At 48.1% G+C, this 23747-nt stretch overlaps 1 protein-coding gene across 1 annotated transcript in view; it reads left to right on the plus strand.

Moving 5' to 3' along the window:
- The first annotated feature begins 15677 nt into the window (after positions 1 to 15677).
- The window catches only part of TMEM132B (transmembrane protein 132B), a 347709-nt gene continuing 339639 nt past the window's right edge, over positions 15678 to 23747 (plus strand). The window contains exon 1 of the mRNA XM_030583345.1: positions 15678 to 15941. Coding sequence (XP_030439205.1) covers positions 15860 to 15941 — 82 coding nt within the window. The 5' untranslated portion in view covers positions 15678 to 15859. The remainder of the gene's footprint in view (positions 15942 to 23747) is intronic.

A 23747-nucleotide genomic window follows, 5' to 3' on the forward strand; every position in this document is an offset into this window, starting at 1 on the left:
GGAGTTGGATATCGGAATACCTTTTGAAGATCTGGGCTCAGCCGGTTTGGGAATCATGTGGGAGAAAATCCATCGCTCCAGGTCTTTGAGTACTCTCTGGGTTGGAGCTTGGAGTGCATGAATCAATAAGGAATCTGGTCTTCTAGTCTGAGCAAGTGGTAGGAGGGAAGTTACAGGCAGGACACTTTAGGACTGAGCTCATCGGCATCCAGTTCAGTGACAGAAACCAAGCAAAATACTCAGAAGCAAATAAGCTTCTGGTGAGCACAGCCCCACAGAAGGGGTGGGCCGAGGGATCTGTTATGCTACTTGCCTCCTTCCAGTTTATTTTGCTTTGCACTTAAGCTGATTCTCTGTCGCCTGTGAGAGCTGTTAACGTGGAAGCCGCATAAAAGAGACTGCTTAGGAGAACGTGGCATGGCTGCCCTGTACCGTAGGCAGAAACACTTACACCGAGGTTTTTGTATAATTTTTTTTCACTGAGAACAAAAGTTCAGTTCGTGCTGACCTGCTCTTGAAGGTTGGAATAATAACTCCGTCTCTCTTTGGAAACTCAGAACTGCTTATTGTCAAAACCCTCGGCATATTCCAGCTTTGTATTAACAGACCCCGGCTGTCTTATTTCGCACTCAGCGCCTGTTTGTGATTCTAAGAGCTGGCACTCATTTTTTGACAGCTCATTTGCCTTCAACACTCTGGGCTCTTGCATCTCCTTGGGGAATCAAGGTTCACAGTCCTCAAACTAATCGGTGGAAAGGCTGGCCTGAGGCCTGGAGCCGGCGGGTGTCGCTGCCTGGCTTTGTGCAGTGTGACCTTGCTTGATAGAAACTGGTTCACAGACAGGGCTATGGGACTATAAGCAGGTGGGGAGATGATAGCTTGCTGCAAACAGCTTCATAGTTCCAGATCCTTTACTCAGGGCTTTATCTGACTAACTTAGAAGCAAAGATTTGAAGCCAAGCAATGTGAACAGTTTCACTGCTCTTCAGAGCTTGTCTTAGCCCTGGTCTCCAGGGCTACGCAGACCTCGGAAGCTGGCTCTAAGTCCCTGCAGGCCTTCCCTCTTCTGCCCGATGGGGTGAAATCTAGATCTGAGTGGAGAATGAGAATTTGTCTCATAGCAATTGTTGAGGTTTCAGGTTTTTGTTAAGCATTGGAACAAAACCCCAACCTTTGGAACAGCATCACAAAAGCAAAATTTCTTCAGGAAGGCAGGGGAGTGTGTACTTGTGCGTGTGCGCGTGCGTGCGCGTGCGCAAAGGCGGGGGAAGGTGTGTGCACAAAGACAGGAGAAGTTGCATGTGCATATACATGGTTAGGGCTCTGGCCTGAGATGGTGGAGACCCAGGTTCAAGTCCCTGCTCTGCTTGATTCAGAGCAGAACTTTTAATTCCCGATCACTGTGTATCAGGCAAAGCAGGTTTCCAACATCACAGGTCAGGGCCTTAACCAGTCAGTCAGCAAGTCTGTCTGTCACCCTCCTTCCCAACTCAGACTTTCCCAACAAAAGTTTCATGGAAACAGATCTGAAACTTCATTTTGTCAAAAATGTTCCCACCTGCTCTAGTGAAAACCTCTCTCTCGATACTCAGTCTCTCATCTACTCCAATGCCTAGGAGGTGGGAAGCCTTCCATGTGCTTTCCTGTAGGGCATGCGGCAAGGAGCAAGCACGTGCCCTCAACTACACTTGCTGGCTTTAAAGTCCCAAGGGTCAGACCAAGTGTGCTTCTGTCCCACAAAGCCCAGTGCCCTGGTTCGAGGCCGGCAGGAGTTCAAGTGGAGACAAAGGGCCAGGAATGGGTTACATACTCCAACAACCATAATGGAGGGGTGGGTGGCAGCTGGTCTAGACACACACTCAGTTTGTGGTAAGTTGGGGTTTAAATCTAGTCTGCCGGGCACCAAGTGTCCATGGAATCCTGCTGTCGGGCAGGAACATTTCCCTGGTGCACTTTGATCTAGTCCCTGCTCTGGACACAAGGTACCACACGGCTTCCGGAAGGGTGGGGCTGGTGATACCCAGACTAGAGGGTGGGTGCTGTCAGGCAAAACCAGGCTGCTGTTAGGGGTAAAAAAATACAGGTGAAAATGTGATCCAAACCATGAGATCTAACCTGCTTCTGGTCTGACCAGCCTCAGAGGAGCCATCTCTCTCTGGTTGTATTCAGCTGAGGAGGCCTGACGGTGGAAATGGAGCCAGGATACGCGCACACTTCTTTCTTGTAAAGGTTTTATGTTGTGGTGGCGTTGAGCAGTTCCAAGGCTCTTCTCTTCTCTTCTTCCCTGTGATTGTGGGCCTCTTATCGCTCTAATGCTCAAGCCTGAGGCAAGATGAGCATGTGTTCTCCCGCCTTTTTGTTTCCAGCTTCCTTTGGCGCCTGAGGAAAGGGCAATCATGTTCTCTGGCTCACGGCAAGATGTTCCCTGCCAGTGCTTTCCTTGCCCACCTGCTAAGAGCTCTCCTGGGACAAACAAAGCTCTGTTGAATAGCTTCTTCCACTTCTTTCCCTGCGCGGCTTCCACTAAATACAGCCTCATGAGCAAAGAATCTTCCCTTATCAAAAAGGAAATAAATAAATCCCACGGGCTGGATCCTGATCTTGCTTGCTCTGGTTTCTCCACAGCCAGGAGGCTGTTTTCTATGGAGTCACTCCTAATATATGCTGACCTAACCAAATGCAGAATCTGGCTGTGTCTGATGTGGCAGGACAGGGACTTTAATTCTCTTCCAAACAATTGTGAATTGCAGTTTCAAGCAGTTATGTCCTGTCTCCGTTTGTAGCTGCTTGTGTTTGCAGCAGCGGAGAAGGTGGCAGTTAACCTGAGATGGAAATATTAAAAGTGACTTTAGGGTTGTCGGGGGTAGGAGTTGTTCATGAAGGAATCTCAAAATACCCACCTACATTTTCCTTAAGCTGATGATTTCTCCAGGAAGATCAATAGAGGAGTCTGAACTCTGCCTCCTTGTCAAACTGTGCCAGTAGATGGTGTAAGAGAGGGGGATATGGGCGAGGTTGGCTTTGACGACAACTGGGACAGTGCTTTTTAAAATTGCATTTATCTATAAATATTTGCATTTGATAACTTCTGTTTTGTGTGTGTCTGTTTTGAACTGATCTATGTGCATGGATGCTTTGATTTCTTTTTAAATTTAATCTTCTGCTCAGATCTGCCTTCAACCTCTTGTATGAAACAGGTGCAGGAGGGAATGTAAATTGCAACAATATATCACCCTTTAATCTTCTCGGGCACTTCTACCTAATCGGAGCACAACAATTCACAGAGTCCAGTTTGTTTTGGGGGTATAAAAGGTGACGCTGTTAACTCTTTACCTGTTGGATTATGACACTATTCTAATAAAAAATCTATCAGAGGCAGAGAGATGTCAGATTGAATAGAGTGAGGAAGGCTGATTATGGGGTTAGGGTACTTGAGAAGAACTGAAGAAATCTGGGTTCAGTTCCTGGCTCCGCTACAGACTTCCTCTGTGACTTTGGTCAAGTCACTGAATCTCCCCTGGTTTCCATTCCCCAGCTGTCTATTTAGATTGTAAATTCTTCAGGGCAGGGACTGTCTCACTATGTCTGTGGCCGTGCTTATCACGCTTGGGCCCTGCTACCGATGGAGTCTTTTGGTGCACCTGCAATACAAAGGGACAGTGACATACCCAGAAAAAGCTTAAAAGAAGATAAAATATCCTCTGTCTCTTTAACTCACAAAATGGATGCAACGTTTTTGCATGATTTAGGCCCTCTCTCGCATGGCTCTAGCCAGCTAGCTCACGACTTGTGAGCTAACACACAGACGTGGTCTGAGGGGACCACCTGATTTAATGAAAATCTAAAATGAACCATGGTTTCTAATGGGTCCATCTGGCACCCTGGCACAATTACCTGCCACCATCTCTCCACAACACAGCATGAAGGCTGCTTCTTACAGGGAAAGTGGCTGACGGATTTGCAATGTCCAGTTGGTGCCTATTAACAATCTAGGTTAAACAGACTGGCAGCTCACGAGGCAGCATGAAATGTTTTAATTCCATCAGTCCTCAATTCCCAGTGTTAAATAATTGGAATGTGTTGCTAAATTGTTGCAGGGTACGAGAGACCCTGATGCTGACATGAGTCTTATGCTCCCTACGCTAACTTCAATAGGAGCTTTGCCTCGGTTAAGGTGGACATGGGTGATCTGATTCCAGGCAATGGAGAGGAGACATGAATGAATAAATCCCAAACCACACCCAACTCTAGAGCAAGGTCTCTTCTTTTGTGGGGGGTGGATTCATATTCTTTAAACAAGGGAAGGCCAATGTAGTGAGGGGCCTCTTCCCTGATGCCCATCAAATCCTCTCTCTGCCTCAAAGGTGGAAGCAAATACAGAGCCAGTATAGATGAAAACGACCGTAGAGTTCTTGCAGGGCTGTGTAGCTCCAGATCCTCAAAGGTAGTTAGGCACCTGACTCCTATTGATGTCAATGGAAGGTGGGAGCCTAAAGGTAAATTCTGAGGAAGGGGGTCTTAGCCAAGCATGGAGCCTGAGGAGATGAGCTGGGATGGCTTGCAGAAAGTGGTGGCTCTGAACAGCATCAACTCCACCAGCCCACTCCCCCCTTCCTGTTTCCATGTGAAACAGCACTCGGGGAATGGCCACGGAGCACAGAGAGGATTTTATCTCCAATCTTGCTGCCTCCTGCCCTGCCTTGAACAGTAGGAGAGAACAGGCTCCATTGACTCTGGAATCACTGCAATGTGGACCAATCTCATACTGGGTGTTTTTTCTTAACCCTGCATCCTGGAGCCGAGGCTTTATGTGAGAATCTCACCTTTAAAATACAGGGAAAGTGTACAGCTCTTGGGATTGTGGAGAAAAGCCTGAAACTGCTACTTTGAAAAGCTCAGCAACCAGAAGGCAAATAAAATGAACCCAAAGTGTGTGTGAGATTTTTTTTTTTAAGACAGTCTCATGACTTTTGAAGGCGTGGGGTTGGCCGAATGGAGGTAGTAGGAGTCATCCCTCTAAAGACAATGAAAATCCTGGGCCCCAGCTTTTTAAGCTTGAAATGCTGTTTAATAAACCCAGATTTGGTCATGCTGGTCACAAGTGAAGCTGATGACAAAATGCTGTAGGAAGCTTTCAAATAGTATAATGTACCTTAATAGGTAATTAAATGTTATTCTTTCCATTCATTATGAATCAGCGGCAGAACAAAGCAGGGATGAGATAATATTCACTGGCTGCTCGCCTTACCTTGCAATTTCCTAAGGTATTGTTGTTTCTGTTCTGCTCATGAGAACTGGAGCCTGCTTGCTTTGTCAAAAGGAAACTCTCCTGAATTCTCACTAACCATCGAAGTTCAAATACCGAAAGTAATAATAATTACCAGTACTATGGCTCTGCAATTCTACAGTACACTTCCTCCAAGAATCTCAAAGCACTTTACAAACACTAGTTCCTTAGGCATCACAGGCTTATCCCCTTTAAAAAGGGGGGTAAATTGAGGCACAGAGGGATTAAGTGACTTGCTCAAGGTCAGTTATTGATTCTGTGGCAGAACTGTGAACAGAACCCAGGAGTTCTGACACCTAATCCCCTTTTCTGTCCACCCAGACAACACTATTATTATGATTTTGAAACTGTGGGTTATGTTGAACAGGTGTAATCCTGATCTTATACCTGAGTAGTGCCCAAACTGAATGTCACTTTCCTGTTATTGTGTTACTCCTTGCATCTGGGCTCAGAATGAAGGCACAGAATTCAATTAGGAGCTCTGTCCTGATTATGAGATAAAAGTTTAGGCATGAACTCTAATTGGTTCAGATCCTGGCTGGAGCCCAAAACTCAATTTGCACTTTTCTGAAGTTTGAAAAAAGGTCCTTTTACAGTCTCCTGCCTGTTGTTTTTCACTGCTATGATTCCTCCAGGTTCCAGAGGACCAGATGACATACTGAAATACAGAAGCATGAGGGAAGGTACTGGGTACCATATGAGAGCCTTTTCTCTTTAGATTTCCACCCCAGGTGGCAGAGCAAAGAGGGCATGGGAGTGGGTTTTTGGCTGATTAGATCAGATTTTGTTCAGACACATGGTCACATTTCTGACACTCTCCCATCATTAATGATATTTAAGCTTACAGCTAGGTTCCAACATTTTCTGTTTATTGAATATATAAAGAGTGCATGATCTTAGCCTGGGGGGGATTTTCTAAGGTGCTATGAGAATTGGTGCCTAACTCCCATTGACTTCCAATGGGACTTGGGCACTTAACACCCAAAGCCTATTTCTCAGCCTTACTGTTTAACATGGGGCATTCCTGAAACTATAGTCTGAGATTCAAGTTAATTAAAAACCCCAGACTTAGTGATGTTCCAAATTCTTCCCCATCATTCATCTACATTTTGCTTATGAGAGTGAAAATCACTTGGGCATAAGGAAAACTCAATCAACAGTGTACCAACCTCATTACATAAAACTATCTCGGGAAAAGATTTATTTAAAAAACCAGGTGTGGGAAAAGCCAGCTCATGGCAGCCACAGTTCTGTGTGTCTTGGCTGCTTCCACAGTGTCTCGTCAGTTAGCTTGTGCTGCTCTCACCCCATAAGAACGTGAAAAGACAAGACTCCCTCTAAGCCAGCCAAGGCGCTTGAAAGCAGCTGATACAGAAACCAAAAACTCAGATAAATCGAGCAGGTTCAGTCAATAAGCATTCATTGTTCTAACGCTTTGATGAGAATGCCTATGTTTTAGCATCTGTAACTATGTATTGCATTGATTCAGTTGCAACACTTCCTGGGGGGTTTTATTCCCCAATAATCCTCTTCTGGTGGTGTTGCTGATGTCTCACACCTACTGCTTTAGACTTAATGAGGAAAATAAATCCAGACTGCCCCTGTACTGAGTGACTCACTGGATTCTCTGTATCACTTTGTGCTCTGATGCTGAAAATGCCTGAAACAATTCCCAATAGCCCCTATTATAGAAGTAACTTCCCTACCAGAGGATCACCATGCACAGTGCATTCTGTGTTGAAAAGCTCTTTCATTCTGATATCCTTTATCTCTGATAACATCTAGTTTTCATCTGTTGATTTGTACAGAATCCCTAGCGTTTGGTGACAAAATCCTCCAAGGTCTGCCTTCCTGTCATTCTTTTTCTCTTTTAAGATTTGTCTATTGTAAAACAAATATGTTTGCCCACAAGAAAATGAAAGAGTCATGTTATTGGGGGAAAACCCATTTCACAATTTGTAAATACAAATAAGGCATTTTCCCCACTAATTAGCTAGCCGAATGGTTTTATGTTGCAGTCAAAGGTCACTGTAGAAGAAATTTAAAAGAAAAGCATTATACTTACAAGGAAGTTCATGAATTGTTGAGAAATCAACTTCGGGGTAGTCAATTATTTTTTGTCAAGGTCTAAATTTCTTGGTCAAGGTATAGTGAAGGTCCCGACTGCAGAGAAAATAACAATAATTAGTAAATAAAAATAATTCAGAGTCCATTCAAAATCATCTGTCAGTCCAGATTTGGCCTACAGTCCACCTATTGATTACCCCTGGCCTACATATTTAATGTTTATATTCTCCCTCAGATATGGGAAGACGCTGACCACATGAATCATGTATGCAACTAATGGTATGCCACTGATCACGATCAGCCAGTTACATTGTTACATATGTAAGTTGGTGCTCCTGATGAACTCATCAGAGTTTTTCAGAATCTCTGGATCTGTCTTGCCTCTCAAATACTAGTTAGGGTTTTTTTAATAGAAAATTTCCTAGCAATAATGGGAGGATTTCCAGATACTCTGTTCTTGTCTTGTCTTGCAATTTCTCCTATGTAAGGTCCTTGACTGATGTGGGTTACTATTTTGGAGGGGGTTGGAAAAAATGAACCTTTTAAAAGGATTTGAATAAGAAGATGAGGTGGGGTGAAAGGGGAGGTTAGAGCACTAGGATTGGAAGGTTGCTCACAATATTTTGGGCAGCACAGAACTAGACTCGAAGATACGAGGAGGAGAAGTTAATGAAGGATGTGGAATTATGTTGGTCTTTGAAAGGTAAGGGGGAGACTGGAGAAGTATGCTAGTGACCTCTTTGGGGCAGGGGAATGCATTTTTATTTGTACAGCACCTAGCGCACGTGGGAGTTAGCAAATAACTGTTGACTACTTCTAAGGTAAGGAGGGAAATGTTGTTGAAAGCTTTACATTTGTAGTTGCTTCAAACAGATATTCAGAGAAGAAAGCTGATACTTAACCTAATTCCAGAGAAACAAGAATTGGTTCCTTTCTTCTCTGTTTTAACTCAAGGAAGCCTTGGTCATGGAGGGAATCTGGGTCAAGGACAATTTTACCTTAGGTCAGTAACATTAGTTTCCTTATCACCACTTGACTGGTTGCCAGTAGCTAGTCTCTTTTCTGGGAAAGAAATAGGATGTTGAACAGTGTGCATCATATCCAGTTAAACTTATTTGGGGTCCATTAAAGCTGAGTTGGCAGCTAAATGTGCCATATAGTATTTTATTGTAGTGAGTAAAAGAAGACCACAAGGTGATCTTCATTATTGCACTGGGTTCTTTTAATTAACCTTATGTTTCCTTAAGGAAATTTAAACCCCTGCGTTTCCTTTTACTTGCCTTGGCCTAATTCTTCCTGAATGAACTGGACTTCTTTTATTTCTCCGAGTCTCACAATTACATCTTATTTCATTTTCCTCTTATGGAAGATAAGCATTTATTCATGTTTCTATTTGCATGGAGCAGTAAATCATAAGACTTAAAAATTTTATGACAATAATAGTTGTTAAGGAGGCAAACAGGATTACAGGAAGTGCTACATAAAAGCTGGCCCATGTGAAAAGGGAAAACGAAAAACCCAGAGACATGTTTGCAAAAGCTCAGAAGAGTCTGTGGGCATAGATTTAGTTAAACTTCTCTTTCCTTTTTCTCACCCAGCAGTTTTGTTATAATCGCATTAAAAACTCAATCCTTAAAGGAGTCAGGTTTGCTTTTTAGTGAATATTGAAACTTTTGTTCCTGCAGCAGATTTTTGGATGCAAGGGCTAGAGCCAGTGAATTTTGTTAAAGGGCAGTTCAGGAAATATCTAGTAGTTTGATTTTTTTTAATTGAAACACATTTGAGGAAATTTATGATTAGTTTTAGGATTTTTTTTACCGCGTGTGTGTGTGTGGGATTTTTTTGCACATGTATGTGAGAGAGATTATTCCACCACAGATGTCTCAACTTTTTTCCTCCCAGCAATAATGAGAATGACCGCTAGAGGGGAATCTTGCTCTTTTATCAATAGGCAGTAACTTGGCCAGCTGAGTAAGGACAGATGCACTGGAAAAGCTCCGGTCCTGGATTGTGACCACCCGGACGCTGCCTTTTAGCCTGCAAGAAAACGTTCATCAGTTGCTGGGGAGTCTCTAGGTAATTAAAAATATTTTAAATGATAATCAAAGCAAAGATCAGGACCCCTTGAGCACTGGAACTGCATCTAGGACATGGTGCAGAGGTGGTCATTTTGCCTTTTCTGCACTTAAGCAGTGTGGATGGACCATTGACATTTATCTAGATGAAGAAGTGTAATCAACACACCCTATTCCCTCCAAAGGCCCCCAGCTGGACTGTGGAAATTTGCAGTGCAGGATGGACCCCTGTTTCCTGCTGTACGTGATAGTTTCTGAGTGTAACCTCTTTTTGAGATAGCTACTGCAGCCTGCTGAGGGAAGGGAGGGGGAACCTGTTGATCAGCATTTAGGTCCTGTGTGGGACTGAGGCTTTCTTCCATCTCCAGAAAGGGAGTCCCTGTGAAAGCAAGGAACAGGGAAGGAACCAGACCAAATGCAGAGCGAGGCAGGTTATGCAGCGCAAAGCAAAGCATGTGCAGAGAAACCAATCCAGCGCCTCCATCTGGTTACAAAGAAGATGCTGCCATATGGCATTGAAAGGGCTGCCCCTTGCTGTGCTTACACTGTGTGGCTGTACTATGTGGATAACACTCATTCCAAGACATGACCATGCAATCCCCTCTCTCTCCAGTTTTGCAGGGGCAAATGGCGCGCTCACACTTTATGGATCAGTCACAGATGTGACAAATTCTGCCCGGGAACTGGAGACTCTGAATAACTGTTATGTTCTCTTGAACAGAGGCAAGAGTGATATTGTAGAGAACAGACAGTTGGATCCTTTGGGGTTTTTTTGTGGGTTTTTGCAGTGAAGGATGATTGCAGGGAGGATCTGCATTAGTCAGTCCAGAGCTGGAGGAGATCAGTTGCAGACGTCATCTATTGTTCCAACTATCAGAGCTAATTTTAATTTTGCATTAGAGTAGGTGATTTGGTGACCCAGTGGGCTAATGCCCTAAAAACATTTTACTGCTACCGACGGGAGCTCAGTATACTTGGGGCCCAGTGAAATCAGTTTGGTGGTCTCCACCTAGTCCCTAGTAGATGGTTTTTTCACAAACACACCAAGTTGGCCCAGTTTGACAAAAGTGGGATTTTCTGCTGGCAAGGACCCAGGCTGGGATTGCACAGCAGGGCTGTCTTGCTCTGCTAAAGTTTACAGAACACCTGTCTGTCCAACCAGTGAAGTCAGCACCTTCTCAAGAGCACCAAATTCATAGGCATATTTACAGTGAGTAATCTCAACTGTTAAGAATTGTTTCCTAGTAGATCCCAAGGGAGGGGGATTTTGTTATACTTCCCCCTTTCCTACCAAAGCCCCTCGGAAATAACTCTTTATTTTATCTTGAAATAAAAACCAAGCTTGGCCTAAATGTAGCTATCCTCAGACAAAAAAAATAATAAAGAAAACATGTTTAACCACAAAAGCTGTGCAAAAGGAAAGAAGAATTATGTTTATGCACAAAACAGGCTGAATAAAAAATCTGCACCAGTTTGCCAGCTGCTTCTTGGAAACCTCTGCTTAATTTATTGAACTGAAAAATAACCTGGCTTGGATTTAGTGACTAAAGTTAGGATTCAAAATACAATGCAGCCTATTGTATTCCTGCATCAGAACCTATATTTTTATAAGTAAATCCTGTGCTTTTAAAATTCTGACTCACTAGCGGAACCTTTCCCTCTAGTGCGTTCCTAGGTTTGCATTTGGAAGCATTTGCAGTTTTAAATGCATGCTTGGGAAAGAGGCAAGAGGCAACGTGCATAAATACAGCACTTCCCAAAAGCCTGTTGTCAGAAGAAGCCCTGTTTGAAACTGCAGCAAAATGATTCATAGAGGGAGCCATTATACGTTTTAACTGCTGTAGTTAAAATATGGGTAAGAAATCTTGAAGCTTCATGCATAAAATGAGACTAAGTAGTAAGAATGGAATATACAGGAGATCAGACTCTGACTCAGAATTTAATCTCAGTTCTGTGCCTTGGGTAGTTTGGCCATCCTGCCACCAGTAGATTAGGGATGTGAGGTTTCTTGCACTGTTCTCATGGAAGGAAGCTCTTGTTGTTTTTCTGCTTTTTCTGGGTAGATGAACATGCTTCAGAAACAAAAATCAATCCGGCAGGATTGACTATGCTCAGCTGTCAGTGTGCTGTTAACACACATTCACCTCCAAGTGGAGTGGCAAATTATTTTCTCTGAAACTTAGTTGGGCACCTATTAACAGTGGCTCTGAAGATGCTCATGGCCAAATGGTGTGTTTTAATACCTGGCTTAGTATTTTACGTACTGAAAGCAAAGAAATTATGTTATCAAATGCCCCAAATTCTCTTAAAATGTAATCTGACACTTTTTACTTTTGAAAACCACATACGTATTTACAGGGCTGGTGCAACCATTTAGGCAAACTAGGGCGCCTAGTGACTGGGGGTGCCTAAAAGTCCCCTCAGGCGAGGAGGTGGAGTGGAGGTGAGCTGGGTGGGGGGCACGCGGGGAGGGCTGCCTGCAGTAATGAGGGAGGCGCACAGAGGAACAGCTCCCCACCCCAGCTCACCTTCACTCTGCCTCCTCCACTGACCACACAGCCCCTGCTCTAAGTCTCCTCCAATCGGCGTCGCACGCCTGGGCGGGGAGGAGAATTAGAGCAGCGCCAGCATGCTCAGTGGAGGAGGCAGAGCCGAGGTGAGCTGGATGGGGGAAAACCCAGGCAGGGTTAGCTTCCGCGGGAGGAGTCTCCCCAGGCAGGGTTAGCTGCCACGGGGGGATGGGGGAGAGTCTCCCCTGGTGAGGTTAGCTGCTGTTGGGGGACGGGGTGGAGAGGGATTAGCTGTCATGGTGGGGGGGGCGGTAGCTGCTGCGGTGGGGGGCTGAGTTAGCTGCTGTGGGGGGGTGGGGTTAGCTGGGGGGGGTGGGCAGTGCAAGGTGGAAATTTTGCCTAGGGCGCGAAACTTCCTTGCACTGGCCCTGCATATTTAGTTATATAAAATCCAGTGGATGTCATTTCATCGGTTTGTGGGTAGAGGATGTTAATTATATTTGGGCTTGTATGGGCTGGGAGAGACCATCTGAAAAACAAAACCGCTCTTGATAACCAGAGTTATGAGCTGGGTGACACTATGTTATGGGATTGAGGTTGATAGATATGGACTCACCCTTCAGTTATAATAACTGAAAACATAACCCCCCACCTATATACTAGGACATGTGGGCCTGCCCAAAGGATAGGCCCACCCCCTCCACTGAGGGGGAGGAGCTATTGGACCTAGGCTGCAAGTGAGCACTGGGGACAACAAATGAAAAAATAGGAGGGGGGACTGAGGGTTAAAACTCAGCGATCCAGACGGGGGACACTGAGCAGAGAAACCCTGACAGCACCCACTGCTCCTCAAAGCTGTCTCAGGAGTCAATGGACATTGCCCCAAGGAACTTTGCTCATGGGCATGATTGGATGGGGGATGGAAACAGGCCCCACACCTTAGACACAAGGAGCGTGTGAAGCCATGCTGGAGCTTTGATTAAATATTGTTTTGGGGGTGCGTGCAGGATGGCAGAACATGAAGAAACTGAGAACAGACAAGAGAAACAGGAGAGAGAGACTGCCTAAAGGAGCAGCTGAAAAGAGGATGGGTGACCCTGCAAGAAAACTGGGGAGAGATTTTTGTGTCAGGAGTGCAGGCTGAAAAGCATGCCGTTGGTGTAGGCAAAAGAAGCCATTTCCTACTACTTGATTCTCTTTGCTTCAGAGACACAGGACTTTGTCATTTCTTTGTAAATAGACAACACTCCAGCAAAGAAATACCAGACTACCACCAATTTCTACTCCCAGTTGGAACACCCATCAGGCCCCAAACTTTGACTGGGTGCTTGGGTCAAAAGGGGCAACATGGCAAAATGAGCAGGTAGTTTTTAAACATAGCAGTGGCTGCTATGGGTCTATGGAGTTTAGCTTGGGGTGGATTTTTCAGGGTGATGCTGATGGTGAAAAACAACTTCAATATGTGAAAGTAAAACAAAAAGTAGAGTTCTCTCTCTCTTCTTCCTCTGGAGAAAACCCTTTGAGAATGGAAGGTTTGTGCTCTGGACAACCGCTGTCCCTTGTTTCTCTTCCATTATAGTGCTTGATATTATTGCTATGAGGGTGTGCAGCTGTGAATCCAGAGGAACCGAAAAGCGCAGAGGATTGATTTGCCATTTTGTGTAGTTCTTAAGCGACTTGCATCCGTTCTGCAGTGCACAAAAGGCTTCCGGTGGCATTGCTTGAACTCGGTGGGAGCGCGGGGCACCCAAGGAAGGCAGGGAGCGTTGCCCTTCACTTTGCTTTTGGGGTTGGAAGGTAAAGTTACGGGCTGTGGGTGGCTGCAGCTTTTGAACATTCCCTTACCATGCTCCAGAGCTGCCTCTGAATCCTTCCTGAGGTCGGTGGTGCCATGCAAAGGTCCCCTGTTGGCGAGTCACACCATGCACTTGATATGCCCTGTTAGGCACCCAGTAAAGGAAAGCCAGGCCCAACAGAGGCTTTCTTGCTGTGCTTTGGAACATGCCATTCTACACTCCTCCACCACAGAAGCGCTGCCACACATTCAGCTAATAAAAGGCTTCTTCAGAAATTGCTGCAGCATCTCTGTCCTTATCTCTGAGGCATCCACTCGCCCACTCAATCTAGTGTGACCACAATGAAAAAGAGGGGTGGGGACAGTCATCCAGAGAAAGTAGAGCAAAAAAAATTTGTGGTTAGTGGTTGGTATTTTCCATCACCTACTGATGATTGTGTACAGATTGTATCTCTGTGGGGGCAGGGGCTGTGTTTTGCTACATGTCTGTCCAGCCTTAGCCTGACTGCTGCTCTCATGTTAATGAAGAATAGCTTCAATCCTTCTGCAGTAAGTCTTGTTCTTCTGCAGTGAGACAGCTTTCCATGGTGGCTGAGGACCTTCTGAACAGCTAGGGACTGCTCCTTATTTACAAAGAAGCAGTGTGACAAGCACAGATATAATTAAGATGGGTTCAAAGCACTGGCTCTACTCCCCTCCATTTGTTTTTAAATCAGGATCTGCCTTAACTAGGCTCTGCCTAATGAGCTGGTTGGAAAACAGCTCTGTGGCCAGGTGCTCTATGGAGTTTTGTGACAATAGGTGAATGGAAAAAACCTGGGCCTTGTTTGTGCCCCTCTCTTGCACCTGTTGAAACACCAGTGAGTGAGTTAAGCAGAGTGGTTCTGGTTTTCCTGGGCCCCCAAAGTAGTTTGAAGAGGATAGAGACGGGAGAAAGCTAAGCTGGAGGGAAACCAGCCTCAACCTGGTACTGACTGTCCCCTAAAGCCGCCTCCCACTCCCAAGAAACCCTCTTCTCGGTCCTGCCCCATCGATCTCGGCTCCTCAGGGAACACTGGGCTGGGTTTGGCCTCTCCTACCGCTAACCGCTCAGGAATCAAACCTGCGGCAGCGCTGGGAGCGAAGCAGCGAGGGGGGAAGAGCCCAGCCGGGGGCTGGTATGAACCCCTGAGTGCTGCTCTTCCTCCGGCCCGGAGCGAGCGGGGCCGAGGGAGCCCCGGCGGGGCGCGGTCTGCGCGCTTCCCCCCGGCACAGGAGGGGCTCTGGGGTGTCCCCCACACCCTGCACGGCGCAGTTGAACAACTTCCCGCGCAGCCGCTTCTCCTGGCCTCCCCACGGTTGTTTTCCTGGCTGAGATCCACCCCCCCTCCCGGGTTCTCCCCAGGCTGCTTCTCCTTCGTACCCCCCCGTCCTGCACCCTCCTCCCGCGGGGTGAGCCAGCCCGGGAGAGCCGGCTAGACCTCCCCGCCTCCCCGAGCTAGACCCGCGCTCCCAGCCCAGGCAGGTAAAGGCGATTACCCCCCCCCAACTCCTGGGGGTTCCCAGCCTGTCCGCCTTGCCCCCCCGCCTGTCCCGTTTCCCAGCCCACCCCCCTTCCATTGGCCCTGCCGGCTTGTCACTCGCAGCCCCCCCGCGCTGTAGCACTGGAGGGGGGGGCGGGATCCTGCAGCCGCTGGCAGATGCGCCCCGCTCGGAGGTGAGACAGGCGCGCCGCGGTCCCCGGCTGGAGCGCAGCAGCCGCCCGGGCTGGGCTCCGGCTGCAGGCGGGGGAAGAGGCAGGAACCCGCCGCCGGGGTGGAGCCGGCCGGCCGCCGGGGAGGATTTGCAAGCACCGGCCAGTGCAGGAGGTTCCGGCCGCGGCGCCCGGGGATGGGCGAGGGTTTCCCGCGGCGCCGGGATGCGAGGAGACCGCGGGGCCAGCCGCCTTGCGCCGAGGACCACGGGCTGCTGCGCCCCGGCCCTTCCCCAGGGGACTCGGCTTTCCCGGGGGCTGTGATGATCGCTGGCTGGCCGGAGCCGGTTCTTCAGGGGGTTTTGGTTTAACCACAAGGAAAAAAAGCGGGGGAGGGGGGATCTGTTTACTCAGACCCCCCCAAACACGCCCCCCCGCAAATAACTCCGCACTATGACTGCTGGGGATGGAGCAGAGAGGATGGTGCCCAGGTGCCCGGTGCTGGCGCTGGCGCTGGCTGCCCTGCTGTGCAAAGGTAACACCTCCCCCCAAGTTATCCTCGTTCTGGTTGATGGGTTTTCACCTGTGGCTCCCCGAGGCTGCGGGCTGGACACGTGGGGCGTGTGCAGGGGGCCTGGGGCTGGGGTTTCTCGTGTGACCCTGGGAGGATGGGGCTCACTGGCGTGTCCATTCCCACGCGTGTCCCCAGCCTTCTGTCCCCTCGCTCGTGGCGTTGGAGAGGAAAGATCCGGGCAGCGCAAAGTTACGCAAATAAACTTAAGGCGGAATCACCCCCACCCCCGTCGCAAACTGTCCGCAGGGGACTGAGGCTGCTGGGACCCCCCGATCTCTCACTCTGGGGGGGCTATGGCCTCCCACACTGCCCACTGGTGTTACAGTCCCTTCTTGGCCTGGCACCTCTCTCCCACTACGGTCCTGGGGTTCATTCTCCTGGGGAGGGGTATGTGTGCCGGAAATAGCAGCCCCCGTTCAGGTCCCAGCTGTCAGCTCTGGGGCGACCCCACAAGCCCTGCCTGACCCCTGGCAAAGCTCGCTGCGGCTGCTGCGGAGGAGCTCCAGTTTCCCAGTCGGGAACGAGGGAAGAGGGTTTTCTGACAGCTGCTGCTTCCACCCACCTGCTGGGCGCTCTTGCCTTCTCTCCCAGCCCAGCCCTGCCCCTCTCTCTGGGCTCGGGTCGTGGGAATGCTCTATGCCCGCTCCTCCCCTATGGCTAGCTGGCCGATTCCCGCTTGTGACCCCCCCCGGGACACCCAAAGGCGCAGGTGGGTGGCCAGAGGAATGTCTGGCAGTGCCTCTGCCAGCACTGGGGAGATGTCAGGGATGGTTGTAGAAAGTATGAAGCCATCTGTATTGCTCCTGCTTTGCCAGCCCCAGGCTTGCGAATCCCAGTGACAACGGGGACTCACGAGGTGACATGTCCCCGCAAATCCGTGTGCCAGAGAGCAGCTTTCTCTCCCCGGGTTGCGCTGATTGCTCCCCTGTGACTTTTGCGGTGCAGTCACTCGGCCCCTGTCCGGAATCATCCCGCAGATCGGTGGGGACAGCCCCGAATCTGAGGGCTTTGCTGCTTTCTGGAGGAAAACTTTATCGCTGTGTGTTTGCAAGAAATCCCGGGGAAACGTTACTCCGACGTGCTGATTTAACGGCTCTGGGGCCAGGGCAGAGTTAACAAAGCGAGTGAACAGAAGTGTAAGGGGGTGAGGGGGGGTGTCGCTGAGCGCTCCGTGAAGACTCCCCGGTGGGAAAGGCTCAGCGGACGCTCTCCCCCCCCTTTTTTTGCAGTTTCTTTGAAAGAAAATGCAGGAATTCAGAACTCGTAGGTAAAATGATGCTAGTGCCACCTTTCCTGGATGTACGGAGACTGGCGAGGACGCAGTGTGTTGCGTGCTTTTCTTGTCTCGATAAATAGCAACAGGGATTGAGGAATAGCTGGGAAAGAAAGGTCCCCGTCCCACAAACCGCTTGGACCGTAGCACGGCATTAATGTATCTTTGCAGACAGTGGGGTTCTGCTTTAAAACAACAGATGCCCTGATCTGACCCACCGAGTCTAGTGGGACCACTCTTGCAGGACTAAAGACTCTACCTAACTAGTCCTGCGAGCATATTTAGGACCTGATCCTGCAAGCTTCGCCGAGTGGGGAGTTGAGGGCTCTGAGCATCTCCCATGCGAATCTCAGCATCTTGCAGGTTATGAGGTCTAGAGTAGAGGAGCCAATCGATTCATGTCAGGAAAACCACCGATTTTAAACTATATAATATACCTGCATTGTGGTTTGCAACTGAGCGTGAGAGCAGCGTTTTATTTTGGGTCCACCCTCCGGTGTGGAGGAACGGTGAGATTGCCTCTTCAGGGCTAACTCTGCACCCCGGTGCGCTTGCAGAAGTCCCGAAGGCCCTTCTCCTGGCACCCTCCACTAGGAGCGCGGGCTCCCGCACGGCTGTTCAGTGCTAAATCGTGGTAGTTTAAAAAACAAATATAATTTAGATGCGCCGGTGCTGAAATTGCGCGGCATTTCTTCTGTTTTTATTGGGCTTGGAGCAGCGCGGCTGTCACGTTCGGTTGTAGGTATTTAGCTTGCTCTGAGTATAGAAAGGCTCACACCGAATACTTAGTGATTGAAGGATTTCAGATTAAATACGAGTGACCCTCGTGATGGGAATGTAGCCCAGTTATCTCTCTCAACTGGGACACCACGAGTCTTTGTATGCAAATAGGACAGATTTCAATAAAGATCCTTAAGTTATGGGAGCAGAGAATGAAAAAATAATGCTGTAAACTACTAGCTGGAAAGGAGTCAATTTTTAGTCTGTCTGGATATATGGCTTCAAGGGGGGAAGAATAGGAAGCGTCAGACAGAACTCGAACCCAGTAGCCCTCGAGCACAGAAAAACCCGACAGGATTCTCCATGGCATGTTTACCTTCCGCATCTCTGCACTTCAGCCTTCCCCCTCAGTGGCCTGGCCTGCGAGAATCAGTTGGGGAAATTTTTCCTAATCCCAAATCCTGCTGCCAGCTCACAGCTAGCGAGGCACAAATTGCATCTCCCTCCCCAGCAACGCGAGCAAAAGTGTTTTATCAACTCGCCCTGAGAGATGAGAGAACAGAGCTGGGACTCTCTACTTGCCAAAGCTGAGCACCTCTCGCCCCCGTTAGTGGACATAGTGCGGGTGGGCAACGCCTGGGCAGTGTCTGTGTGTCTGTCGACATGCACTGGTCCTTTACAAGCTGTTGACTTTTTGAAATATTAATTGCCTGAGTAAGACCCAGCATTTGATTTCATGACAGTTAGAGCTGGAGACCAGTGGTTTGCAACCTTTCTTTTTTCATTTGTGGAGGCTTTAAAAAATTTCAAATGGAGATGTGGTTCCTTTTGGAAATCTTAGATATAGTCTGTGGCCCCCTGGGGTCCACGGACCCAGGTTGAAGCAGTAGCAATGGAGCAGGTTTTTTTTTCTTCTTTCTGACTTCTTTTTTCTGCCTTCTCCCCCTGCACTTCTGTGGGTAGCTACCATGGTGAGAGTAGGTTGTGGGTGTGATTGCTGCAACACGCTGAGTGCTTCTACGTCTGGAAACCCACATTGTTGCTGCTTTGTACCTTCTTAGCCGACCTCTGTAATGTTCTACCTCTGCTCTTCAGGCTACTCTGTGCGCTCTGGGAAGGAGCGGTGCCGCTGCAGTTCATGCTGGTGTTTGGTGAACTCCTCCAGAGTCCTCACTCTTCCCTTTGGCCTGTCTAATCTAGTGCCCCTGTTCACCAGACACTGGAGCTGGCCTGTGTCGTGCCCATCGAGTATGGCAGGGGCAGCCAAGCTGAGCCTGAGAAGGAGCCAGAATTTACCAATGTCTATTGCCAAAGAGCCACAGTAATACATCAGCAGCCCCCCCTCAGCTCCGTGCTCCCAGCGCCTCCCACCTACCGGCAGCCCTGCTGATCAGAGCCTCCCCCTCCTTCCCGATCACCTGTTTCATGGCGTGCAGGAGGCTTGGAGGATGGAAGGGGGGAACGAGGGCACGGCAGGCTCAGGGGAGGGGGTGGGAAGGGGCGGAGTGGGGGCAGGGCCTGTGGCAGAGCCAGGGGTTGAACGGTGAGCACCTCCTGGCACATTGGAAAGTTGGCACCTGTAGCTCCAGCCCCGGAGTAGGTGCCTATACAAGGAGCCGCATATTAACTTCTGAAGAGCTGCATGTGGCTCTGGAGCCACAGGTTGGCCACCCCTGGAGTATGGGTTGTAGATGACAGGACAGTCTATGGTCTGTGAGCTGAGGGGGTTAGAATGAGTGAGAATCTACTTTAGAAATTAGAGACTCATCCAAATCCTGTCTAGCGAATGTCTTCATTCTGCATACTTGTTGTAGGTTGCTAACAATACTGAGGGGTTTCCTCATCTCTTGCATTTTGACAATGAAGGTGGGAATGAGTGGTGGTCCCAAGTCACAAAAGTCATGTCCGTGGTGGATTTCAGAGATTGTAAAGTTCAGGGCCATCGAGATCCAAGGTTTGAGTTTGGCCCATTGGGAAGACAGGAACCATTTGTGCCTACCATATTCTGTTCTAATATAGCCATTAGCAAGCTGAATCTAGTATCCTGCCCTAGGGGAGTCTCACATGGAGGGTTCTCACTCCGTACCTTTTTTGTTTCTTGCCTGTTCTCCCCATTGGTCCCTGTGACAGAGCTTTAGAAAATGCCCTCAAAGCCCCCAATGAGGCCGTTAAAACTGGTGACAACCCAAGCCAGCTCTGGGGATTTTGGAAGCTCTGTGTACTTTACTCCTCTTGGGACTTTTCCATGTCCTCCAATTCTTGTCTTTGCAAATGTGGTAAGTACAGGGGTAAAAGTAACTTAAAGGACTTGCTGGTGCACTGGAGTTCTGAGCAGGGGCGTGGCCTCAACCAGAAGGGGTGTGGTCTCAACCAGAAGAGGCGGGGCCTTTCAATATTTAAAGACTCTGAGGCTCCGGCTGGGAGGCTTAGGCCTTTAAATCACCGTAACGGCTGGGAGCCCCGGGACTCAGGGATGAATTAAAGGGCACATAGCTCCGGCTGCTGCAGAGCTCCGGGCCCTTTAAATCACTGCAGGAGCCCTGCCGCTGCCATCTTGGGGTGTCAGGGCTCTGGTGGTGATTTAAAGGGCTGGGGCTCTGCCACTGAGGGGAGCCCTGGGCCCTTTAAAGCGCTGCCAGAGCTCTGCTGCTGAGCCCTGTTTCCGAAGCTCTGGTAGTGCTTTGAAGGATCTGCGGCTCCCTGCAGTGACTGGAGCTCTGGGCCCTTTAAATCCCTGCCCAAGCCCAGCTGCTGGAGCTCCGGCGGTGATTTAAAGGGTCTGAGGCTCCCCGCAGTGGCAGGAGCAGCGGGCCCTTTAAATCATCGCTGGGGAAGCCGGTCCAGTCCGGCATGGTGTACCAGACCATACCAGCTTACTTTCACCTCTGGGTAAGTACCATAGTCTGAAAATCTTGCATGGCTGATACCTTCCAGAAGCAGCACTTTCTGGGACATCACATAACTTTGTGAGGCTTGGAAATATTCAGAACTGCCCCCTACCCCCTTTGTTATATCTGATGGGTCTCTTTGCTTCTGCGTTTGCGGGTTCTGAGTAGAAGCAGAAGGTGAAATGCCAAAGGGCTACAAGAAAGTGCAGTTTGCGCACATTTCTGACCTGCTCAGAAGCAAAAGCCAAAGGGAATTTGATGAGCAAGCCTGTCAGTCTGAGACTACCAGCCCTGGTTCTGCAGAGCCAAGAGGTTCAGATCCTGTGCTTCGGAGAAGCAGGCAAAGATTTGGGTTCTTTTGCTAAATAAACTCCCAAACTCTTTGATGTTTACCCATAATAGGGAGAATATTTTAAAATGTTCCTACTCAAAGCATCTGGCGGCTCTTCTTTACTGCTAGGTAATGAGAATATTCCATATCTCCTCTCTCTACTGAGGAGACAATGCAATATGTCTGCTTGAGGGAAATCTGTTTGTTCACCCTTTGCCTTCTACCCTTGTCAGCCAGAAGATGGGGAGCAGTGCACAAATTTATTCAATTTCAGCAGCAATGTGGTTCCCCTTCCTGTTTTTTCCGTTCCTCTTCTCACTTCTAATGAGCTCAGTTTAGACCAGTGATACTCAGACCTCAGTGGTTCAGGAGCCAAATTAGTGATTAACATTATTCAAAAGAGCCACAGGCACGTGAATTCATTGTTTCATTTACTATAGTACTGTATATTCATATTTAAATATTTAGTTTTATATAAAGTGTGTGTGTATAGATATAAAATTCTCCCAGCAAAATGCCTGACCAAGTATTTTATCAACTACTGTTGGTTAATATCACAGTACAATGGATTGGTTAATAACTCAGATTAGTTAATAATTAAATCACACAGTGGTTTAATATTGTGCTGCAAGACACATTAAAGAGGAACACATGGCTTGAGAGCCGCAGTCTGAGTATTACCGACTTCCACAGTCATTCATTTGAGAGCACGGAAGTTGGCATTAGTAAGGGCCAGATCTTGCAGGCTTATTCTATGCATAGTCTCCATGGGCCTCAAGGATACAGGTGGAGGCCCAATGAGGAGGTTTAAGGGGGAATTATGGGACTGGCAGGCTGGTGGACAGTTTGTTTTTAGGATAGACTCATTGCATTCTCTTCAGGGGAAATGCTGCCCCCCACCCGCACAACCAATAGCTCCACAGGGCAGCAGTGTTGGAATCCTGCAGGGATATGCTGATTATTTCTTCCTGATTCATTAGCACATGTGGTATGTTAACTCCCCTCTGGATATAAGGGCGCATGGCTCTTGGTGAAAGGGAACATAAGAATGGCCATACTGGGTCATACCGATGGTCAGACAATGGCCAATGCCAGGTGCTTCAAACAGAATGAACAGAACAGGTATCAAGTGATCCAAGTGTCTTTTTGGGTGCAAGAGCTGAGGTCTAGGATAACATGGTCTTTGCAGGGAAGCCCTGGGAACAGCCAACCTTGAGAGAGAAAATGGTTATTTTGGTGTTATTGCTCATTGCTACTAAACTCAGCCTGTTGGAAGGGGGTCACTTTGGATGAAATACAGGGTGTACAGTAAAGCAGCTGGAGTTCGCACCCTGCTCACAGACTCCCACAACATGTTTGTTCATCGCCTGATAGGCTTTGAGTGCATTTGCTTGTGGACCAGAGAGGTGAGGAACAGTGAAAGGCAGGAAATCTTCCCAAGCTTTCTGTCTGCAAGGTGGTAGCATTTTAACAAGCGCCTTTCAGGAATCATCTGTGGTACATTACTGATCACCCCAACATTTCATCTATTTAATACCCCCAGAACCATGGCAACCTGAGGCTTTATTCAGACAGCTCTTTGGGCACCTCTGTGTCTTGGACCACCAGTTTTTCTGCTCTGTGTTCTCATCACCGTGTTCTAGACAGCTTTCTGAAGTGCACTCAACTTGTTTGTTCTCCAGTGTGTTGCCCAAATCACTTTGTGAGGCTCCAATAGAGAGATCATTCTCCTGTCTCTGGTGGCACAATTACTGGAGCTCATGGGGCTTTAAGCAGGGTGCACATGCCTGGATGCTAGCGGCCCCATATGCCATGCTCTGGAGTGTATCTTCCTGGTGGTGGTCCTTGGTCTGTTGCCATGGCTCTGCCTGGCAGCAGTGAGGCTGTCGGTAAGGTTCTGTGAACAGGTATCCTATGGATGACCTGGATTAGTTACCTGACTTTTCACATGCCTGCCTGATTCCACCTGGAACCCTTCCCATCCTTAAGGCATTGCAATTAGCCTCCTTGCAGGTAGGACGAGCTGAATGGGACTCTCTTTAGAAGCCCTCCAGGTACTTCTCAACTGGTTGTAGTGGTCACTTTTGATCAACAGGAGGTACTATCTCCTTCCGTGTAGGTGAGCATGCATCTGTGCTGTTGTCTGCTTGTTGGGTGAGACGTGGAGAGCTCAGGACTGGGTCTTCCCTAATTAACTCACTTTTGGTTTAATGAATTTACTACTTTAATGACTGTAAAATGTACACAGACATGAAGATCCCTGGGTGCAAAAAAAGTGCTTGGAATAGAAGAGGTGGAGGTGGATTATATATGTGTGTATCTACCTATTACTCTAGCTACAGAATACGGGAACATTTTTATGCAGAGCCATCTTTGAAACTAAAAACCCGGAGTTTCTGTTGTACAGTACATTTCTAAAATGTGATCACACAAAAAGTTTAAAAATGCAGATTATCTTTTACACATTTAGTACAGCATCCATTAGATTTAAATATTTCCTCTAATAAGGTTACTTTTCACAGTGGAACTTTATGTGTGTGCGTGGAATCATATGC

Source organism: Gopherus evgoodei, chromosome 13, assembly GCF_007399415.2.
Source record: "Gopherus evgoodei ecotype Sinaloan lineage chromosome 13, rGopEvg1_v1.p, whole genome shotgun sequence".
Lineage (NCBI taxonomy): Eukaryota > Metazoa > Chordata > Testudines > Testudinidae > Gopherus > Gopherus evgoodei.